Raw genomic sequence first — 10000 nt, forward strand, 5'->3', positions numbered from 1 at the left:
AGAAGTATCTTTAGAAATATTATTACTTTAGATTAATTTCATATAGCGAATATTTTTCTTTTCTTTTTTCTCTTTCCTTTTGTTCTTTTATCTTTTCTCTTTTTTCTTTTCCTTTTTTTTTTTTCCCCCCTAGTCGGAAGATAATATATTTATATTATTTCTAACATGTCTTTTTTTATGCAAATCATTTTTCAGATAAGAATTTTCTTTCCCGTGTTTTTCCATTTTCTTTTTTTTTTTTTTTGCTTTTCTTTTCTTTTCTTTTAAACGAATTTTCAAAAATTACAAAAAGGAAATAATTGAATTAATTTAACTTGCCATTCGATGGATTATATTTCGATGCAAAAAAAGAAAAAAAAGGAAAAAAAAAGAGAAAAAGAAAAAAAATAGTTCGATCAATTAAAATTGGCGATGGATGATTTTAAAATGCAAAGGAAAGAAATTAAAAAAAAAAAAAAAAGAAAATAAATCGATTAAAACAGATTTGAAATAATTCAATGAATTTTTTTTGTAAATGAAAAATCTATTAAACTGATCGCAAATTTAACGGATCGTTTCGAAGATAAAGGATAATAGAAATTTTTGATAAAAATTAATTTTATTTAACGAAAAAGGAAAAATATATAAAAAGGAAAAAAAAAATTAATTATCTAAATTGTAAATTCGTTTAATCGTTTCGAAATAAAATTTTATTAATACACAAACACACACAAATACACGTGTCACATGCACGTACACGTTGGATAATCATGTCACTTACACTTCAGGCCAACATGGGTCGTGGATGGCCCACGTTATATGGAATTCGTCGTAAATATTTATATATTATATATTATAAATATATAAATATATATAATACATTATGATATATATAAAATCAAAAGAATGAAAAAAAAATAATTTTAATTAATGAACGAAGAAATATTGTAACATATAATATGTCACTATTAAAAAACTTATTATTATTATTATTATTATTATTATTATTATTTTTATTATTATTATTACTATTATCATTAATTAAAAAACTATTTTTTTTATCCTTTAACGAGAATATCCTAATCGACAAATTCATCATTCAATATATTCTCAAATGATGATAAATGATCATTGGCCTTCAAAATGAGTTTCAAAATTATTACCGTATCAAATCATTCAATACGGAATCTAAATCAAAAACGTCTTTCTAATATTATAATATTTTCAAATCAAAGGAACAAATCGATATAACTTATCTAATTATTATACACGTTTTACATATTATTTTGTATCTTTTGTGAAAAACAAATTATGCGATTATATCGTCGTATAGCAATAAGAATTAACAATTGAAATTAAAGACATATGATTATTAATAAATTGAATTATAATGTCAGTAAGTACCATGTTCCTTTGTCATTCGAAAATGATGGATACCATTATTTTGCATTATAACATTGTAATCATTAAATCAATCGGATAATATTATCAAGCATTATTTCTAAAAATAATGTTTCATTTTACATAAATTAATCTCAACATAAGATGTAGAACAAAGATCACGTGATATTAAAAAATCATAAATAAATTTTATTAAATTTCTATTAAATATAATTTTGATTAAAATCACATATCGATTTTCTATATACGTATTTATACGTATTATATCTATTTTGTTCAATGCTATTTATCTGCAAGGATGACGTTTTTGACCTTAAAAAAAAAAAAAAAAAGAGAAAATAAAAATTAGAAGACGGAAAAAGAGAAGGATCAATTGAAGAATCCACAAATAAAACTTTATAAATTTCTATTAAAGAAATGACGTTACTGAGATCTTGAAACAAAAAAAAAAAAAAAAGAAAAAGAAAAAAAGAGAAAGAAAAAAAGACAAATAAAAAATACAAACTTAAGGATAGATAAAGAAAAGATAACGTTAAAAAGTCACAGAATAAATTTTATTAAAAATTTCTATCGACGATAATTAACGTTAAGATTATATCGATTTTCTATGTATCCTTATATTATTTATCATTATTTATTTATGATGATCTAATAAAAGAAAGAAAAAAAAATGAATAAAAACAATCAGAAGATAAAAAAAGAGAAGCTAACGTTAAAAAGTCACGAATAAATTTCAATTCATTTCTATCAAAGATTATTATCGTTAAAAGATCGCTTATCGATTTTCTTACGTACCTTTATTATTATTTATTTACGACGATGTTCCTGATGATTTTGAAACAAAAAAAAAAAAAAAAAAAAGAAAAAAAAGAAAAAAAAATTAAACAGAAAGAAGAAAACACAAGAGAGAGAGAGAGAGAGAGAGAGAGAGAGAGAGAGAGAGAGAGAGAGAGAGAGAGAGAGAGAGAGAGAGAGAAAGTGATAGAAAAAGAAAATAGTGAAATAAAAGTAGTGTCGCATAAAAATATTCTCATTTCTCTTTGATCTTTTTCGTAGAGTATATTTTATAATCAAAGTGCATTATAATCGTTCTTTTGCTATTATCATTGGTTCTCTTTTCTCTTGAACTTTTTCGTTGAGCCTTTTTCATCCTTTCTCTCTATGTAACCCTTCAATCAGATATAATTTGTTCTTTGAACGGGAGCGAGGTGGGTGATGGGGGGGAGGGGGGGTAGTCGAAGGAACGAAAGAACGAACGATCAGGAGAAGCAAATGCAATTTGCCCATGGTACATAGTACGAGGAGAAAATGGGCTTCTTTGGTGGTTTCGCTGTAAAGCAAGATGGCTGAAAAGGTCAAGAAGGTCAAGGTTGAGGATATAGATTTCTATAATCCCTTCTTCTCTATCCTCCCTTATTCTCTAAACTAATCGACTGGCTCGAGGCAAGAGTGAGAACGATCCCATGAATTTTCGGCTTCCTTCCTTTCCTTTTTTCCTATCTCCTTTAGTTTTCTAAATTAGACTGGTCATTGAAAGTGTATGTATAATTATATATATATATGTGTGTGTGTGTGTGTGTGTGTGTGTGTGTACGTGTGTGCGAGAGAGAGAGAGAGAGAGAGATTATTCTGGATTATTCTGAGAATTTGCAGGATTTCCATCAGGTTTGTAAAGCTTCTCAGGTAGTATGTATCAAATAAGATTAAATAAATGATATTCTCTTTATCTGAGGATTAGTTAACGTCTATTTAATTCGTAGATAAGTAACAATAATAAGAATGAGAGGATTATTATGAAAAGGAAAATGGAGATGGGTATCGATCGTATATTTGTAAACTGTTAATAATTATTCGAATATATCGGTTATTTGAAATAAATGATCGATATTTATAATAAAATATCGATGCGTAATACAGATGACGTAAAATTGATAAAAATTATTTATAATGGACAAGAAAGTATTCATATTTATGAAGATAATTTTTTCTTTTTTTTTTTTTTTTCTTTCTTCCTTTTTTTTTTTTCTTTTTTTTATCACTTATTTTTACAAAGACGTTAATTATTAATCGATAAGAAATATTGAATACAAATTAAATGCAAATGATATGAGATTGTTAATGATAAATAAAATAAATAAATTAAATAAATAAATAAAAAAAAAAAAAATAAATAAATAAGATAATAAAATAAATAAAATCGTCCTATATTTTTATATAAAAATTTCAATTAACTTGTTGATCCTAATTAAATGATAATATTTTTTCTTAATAAATAAAACAATAAATAAATAAATAAATAATGGTATATTTTTTATTTATTTATTTATTTTTTTTTTAATTTTTTTATCTACGCCTTTTTTTAGTTCGTAGATAAGTAAAAATAACGATAAGGGAATTATTGTAGAATGAAAAATAAAAGAAAATGTCGATCGAATTTGAAATGACGAAAATTATTCGTCGTCTCGTTGTTATTAAATGTTTTGCATCGATATTTTAAATGAATAGTGAACAATTATTATGTAATAAGATATTCCTATGTACGTAATACAAGTGACGAATGCAATTCTGAAAATTAATTATTTATAATGAAGAAAATGTTCATACTTACTGGCCATTTATTTTACGAAGCTACTTATTATTCATTGATAAAAAAATATTGATTAAATGAATAGAAGTATGTATGAAATTGTAAATAATTAATAAATGAAATCGTTGTGTATTCTAATAAAAATTTATACCTGTAATCGGGATAAAATGATATTTTTTACATGTAAATAAAAAAAGAAATTATTACTCATTGAGTAAACTAATAAATTAATTAAATCGTTGGATTCTCACGAAAAAAAAAAAACAAAAAAATCTACGACAAAATAAAATCACAAAAAGATAAGAATGAAAATCAAAAGACAGTGTAAAATTATCGAAGAATATATCTTATCGAATAAAAAAATAGATAAATTGTTGAATAAATCTGAAAGATAATTAATCTAAATACGATCGAATTATCTAATAGCAAATAAATTTCATTAGAAATTAATTTCTGATACAATAAAAGATGAACGAACGGAAATATGTCAATTAATTTTAAACGTTATCGAATAAACAAAATATAAAAGAAAATCTATCGTTATATTTAGGATTTTACAATCCTAATGCTTCTAATATTAGATTTCTAATTTTTAATCTGTATTTGTATGACGTTGACGTTGACGATATTGACGAAACAATACGTATACCATTGAAAAATTCTATGGCTTTCTAACGATTTAAAAACTTTTAAGAGAGAAACTGTACACTACGTGTTAACGAGACGAAGGTTTAAAGCGAACTGAAGTATTGACCTTTTACAAGTACAAGCGAATGTTTACTAGTACACACACGTAATTCGTCCTATTATAGAACTTCTGATCGATAATCAACGTGACCTAGACAGTGTCGTTTAGACGCATGTTTATCATTAGATCATACTTTACCAAATTCTTAATATTAAATTAGTTATAACATATTTACGTATTTAATATATTATAATTTTTTTTTCTCTCTCTCTCTCTCTCTCTCTAACATATTATATTTCTCTCAATACCTAATTAACAAAAATATTAATTATCTTTTAATATTCGATATAGCTTATAATAAATATTTTTTATTTCCTTGTTTTTTAAATATATACATATATACATATATATATATATATATTTTTATATATTTATATATATATATACTTTATATATATTTTTTATATATATATTTATATATTTATATATATATTTACATATATATTTTATATATATATCATGTTTAATATATATAATATATATATAATATATATTATGTATATGTATATATATATATTTTATATATATCATGTATAATATATATAATATATATTATGTATATATATATATATAACAAAATAATTAATTCTTATATAATATTCTTTATCTATATATCTTATAACAAATCTTTTTTATTAAATAAAGTTTTCAACTTTTTTATTTAACATTTATTTTCTCTCTTTCTCTCTCTCTCTCTCTCTCTATCTCTCTCTATCTCTCTCTCTCTTTCTCTCTCTTTCTCTCTCTCTCACTTTCTCTCTCTGGCTCTCTCTTGCATATCATTATTTCAACATAGATTAGGAACTCAACAGAAGTAAATAGAAAGCAACAGGGCCAATGAAAGAAAGAAAAAGAAGTAGAAAAGAAAAGAGAAGGAAAAAGAAGAAGAAGAAAAAAAAAGAATGAACGGGATAACTTATTTTTCTTGAACCAAGGAATAAGGGGATAACTATGGGGGAGTGAGAGGGTTGTCGGAAGATAGAAGAACTGGGTGGTAAACTTTCCAAGTGGCTTTAAGCGTTTCACGGGTTGGAACTTAATATCCGTATAATGGCGGGCGCGACTCCGCAGTTGAACGGCTAATTTGGTAGGACGTTGTGAAAAGTTAATGACTTTCTTTTGGAAAGAGGGGTAAAACTTACTTGTCTTATAGGTTGGTGCAAGTTTAATGGCGGATCACCGTAAAGATTCCTGTTAGTTCGTCGGATGAGACCAAAGACGGAGAACAGAGGAAAAAGGAGAACGTATGAGATCGACTTCCTACAGTTATATATACTATATTATCCATATTTATATATCCATATATATATATGTATATACACATATATATATATGTATATATAGAATTTTCTTTGGTTTTGATTTATTACTTTTACTATAGAAATATATTAATATGGCAATTAATTTTTACTTTATCTTAACAAATAAAATATAGAACAAAATTTACATATAAAAATATGTATATATATATATATATATATATATATATATATATATATATATATATATTAGGTTGGAAACTATGAAACGGGCGTTGAATGAAAATAAATAACTAAACAAAAACGCCCGTTTCATAGTTTCCAACATAATATATAAGTATTAGATTGGAAACTATGAAGCGGGCGTTAAATGAAAATAACTAAACAAAAACGCCCGTTTCATATATATAATATATGTATAATATAATGTGTGCGTGTGTATGTATATTTATGTCTGTTATATTCTTCTTGGTTGACTTTCTTACTTTTGAACAATTAAATAAAATAATTAATCAATTCCGAATAATCGATTATTGCAAATCAATTAAATTTTTTTCATAAATATTATAAGTATTTCGTGAGAACACGAAATATACATTTTAGAAGTTAACTTGTCGTCGGAAATGTCTATCACAATTTTCATTCATCTTTCCATTATTTTACTCTTTCTATTTCTATTCTTTCTTATAGAAATTTATTATCAGAGACAATTTTAAAATGTCATTGATATCTTCGAAAACGTACAAGGACCGACACGTTTTTAACATCTCATTAAAATGACATTTTATGACATTGAATTTTTTATGAATCTCTTTGATATACATTCATATCTATTATTTTTATTATTATTGTTATTATTAAGTGATATAATTCAAATAATTAGCAAAGTACATTTATTTATTTCTTAACATTTTCAATTAATTCCACTCTCAGAGAGTGGCTAGAATATTACCTCTCCGCTAATTTATTATACGAACTCGTTATCTCCAAAAGAAAGAGAAACTTCTTTTCATTAACATAAAACCATTGTACGTATAATAGGAATCGTGAAGAAAACGAGGTAAAGAGAAGTAGAGAGAAAAAGACAGACAGACAGACAGAGAGAGAGAGAGAGAGAGAGAGAGAGAGAAAGATAGAAGAAAAAGCTCGTGAAGAGATGCTTCTATTCATTAACGATCGATTCATCGAACATCGAAGATTCATCGAGCATTGTTCGATGGTCGCATATAAATGCGAAACGTGAACTAAATTAATGGATTTTGATAGACTAAGAGGAACATTTATTAAAAGGTAACGGTGTGGGCAAGCTATGAGGATGGATGAAAGAAGGAGAAGAGAAAAGAAGAGGGATAGGGAGGGGAGGGGGTGGGGTGGTGGGAAGAGGACATTGTGAAGCAAGAGGAGTAGGAAAAGAACAGGAAGAAGGAGGATGGAGAGATAGATAGATAGATAGAGAGAGAGAGAGAGAGAGAGAGAGAGAGAGAGAGAGAGAGAGAGAGAGAGAGAGAGAAATGCCCCTAGAGGGCAGGTTTATACTATCTCACTCTTCTGTTTAATAACCATGCTAATTAATAATGTATAATACTATCGAAATTGTTAACCCGTTAATGGTAAACTGGGAATAAAAAAAATTCGAGGTAAACATGATTCTAGTTGGTTTCCTACCATCCACCTTCTCTCTCTCTCTCTCTCTATCTATCTATCTATCTATCTATCTTTATCTCTTTCTATAAACTCTCCAAACCATTCACTCCCCACCACATAAACTCCTCCCACCTTATTTTGTTTATAATCAGAACAAACATTTGGCCAGTTTCGGACGGAGCCATTAATAATTCATAGAGAAACTTAGACGATCGCTCTGTTGTTAACTTTCTAGATGAACCTGATGATGCTATGTTCGATTATTATATATATAGGTATAGATGATATAGATATTCCATTGCATGGTTTATTTTAGAAAGAACAGATCGAAATAATTATTATTAATTTATTAAAGATATTAGAAGGGAAATTTTTATGTTTCATTTTTCTTGTTTTCTTTTTTTTTTTTTTTTTTTTTTTTTTTTTTTTTTGTTTTATTAGATCGAAACTACATTTATTTGTTATGGATATTTATTATTTTCAAGAGAATCAATCTATGCTTAACGATATCGTTTTAAATTGAATTAATATAATTATATTTAAAATAAATATGTATTAGAAGATTTAAGAAGATCGCATCATCATTGATCGATCGATCGTTTATTATTATCAATGAATAAGAGATGAATTATTTGCTTTCTTTTCTTTCTTTTTTTGATATATATATATATATATATATATATATATATATATATATATATATATATATATATATATATAATAATTACATCAGTGTCAATAGAATTCAACGAATATAAAATATTGTTTCGAATTTTTCATTCAATCACGAAATATCGTATTAAAGTTTTCTAATCGATACATAAATATAATCTATACGATGATTTCGATATGAGTGACTTATTGTTTAAGTAACGATAAAATCTTAAAAATTGAGATAAATAAAAAATCAATACAATTAAAATCATCCTGATATTATCAGAAAAAATGTCCTATCGAATAAACGAATATTATTGTACCAAAAATCAATGAAATCAAAAAAAGAAAAACAAAAAAAGAAAATAAGAAAAAAAAGAGAACAATTATCAATAATTTATATTTCGACTCGTAATATATTACGTCATTATCATATATTATCCATTATACATTATCGGTTATTAGTTAATATATTTATTAATTGATTATAATTAATAAATATATATATATATATTATACTAATTAACTATTATCAGTTAATATTATTCAATATCTATAATTATCCATATGAAAAATATTATTTCTAATTTTTTCATTTTCAAAATATCATGAATTAAATTATGTTAAAACCATTGTAAGAAATAATTATTCAATGATCCGATACAATCACGATGCTTGAAAAAGATCGAGGATAAGAAAAGGAGAGTGATGGAGAGTGAACAAAAGAGAAAGAGAAGGAAAGAGAAAAGAAAAAAGAGAGAGAGAGAGAGAAAGAGAAAGGGTTGACAGATCTCCGATGATGACCACAGCCATTTTGATCGTACCTGCCTGTTACAGCGCAACACTCACACTTTCTCTCTCTCTCTCTCTCTCTCTCTCTCTCTCTTTCTCTTTCTTTCCGTCCTTTTCTCTGTTTCTCTCACCCCCTTCTCAAGAACAACGTTGAATCTGTCCAAGACACAAGTTCCATGACTCGTTCAGGTCGTCACTCTCTTTTACGTTACCACCCCCTGTTGGCTGGCGTCTACCAACACCCAACGTAGGTATAATGGATCGCTTCAATTTACTCGTCGGCCTTCTTTTACTCTCGACACCCGTTGCGAACGTCCTTTCGTCGCGGAAAATCGAAAAATTCCATGTTGAGCGCGTTCGTGCATTCGAGGGGGTTGCCTACCTACATAGGCTTGTTTAAAAGGGTAAGTATAGTATATAGGTGGGACAAAGAACTATGAGAAAAGAAACAGGTTGCTTGTAAAAGAATCGTGAGGTAAGGAGAGATTCATAGAATTGTATTCAACTTAGATTTCATTACGATGAAGATATTATTCTTTTATTTACTCCCTTGTGGAGTAACTGGTGTGAGGGTGGGATGGGGGGGGGGGGAGAGGGAAGACGGAGAAGGAAGGATCACAACCTCACACTTTTTTTATTCTTTTATTTTTGTTTTTTTTTTCCTTTTGACTTTTTTATTTCTTTCTTTTGATTAAGTCAATCTTTTATTATTTTCTTTTTGTTTTCTACAATATCGTTTCATTTTCTTTTTTTCACTTTGTCAGAAAATTTTATTCATTTGATTTTATTAATCGTATTGCAATATCATGAAATGATTTCTTTTCTTTTAATTCGTTTATATTCTTTCCTATTTTCTTTTTTTGTTCTTCCTTTTACTTCTTTTATTATTATTATATTACATAATTCTTTTTATTACGTTTTTATACTTTACTTGTT

General features: G+C 26.3%; 1 protein-coding gene across 1 annotated transcript in view; it reads right to left on the minus strand.

Annotated features, from left to right (window-relative positions):
• Positions 1-10000, minus strand: part of LOC124431571 (glutamic acid-rich protein-like) — a 24424-nt gene that overhangs the window by 9818 nt on the left and 4606 nt on the right. Inside the window, exon 2 of the mRNA XM_046979641.1 lies at positions 4526-4638. Coding sequence (XP_046835597.1) covers positions 4526-4638 — 113 coding nt within the window. The remainder of the gene's footprint in view (positions 1-4525; positions 4639-10000) is intronic.

This window comes from Vespa crabro, chromosome 21 (assembly GCF_910589235.1).
Source record: "Vespa crabro chromosome 21, iyVesCrab1.2, whole genome shotgun sequence".
NCBI lineage: Eukaryota > Metazoa > Arthropoda > Insecta > Hymenoptera > Vespidae > Vespa > Vespa crabro.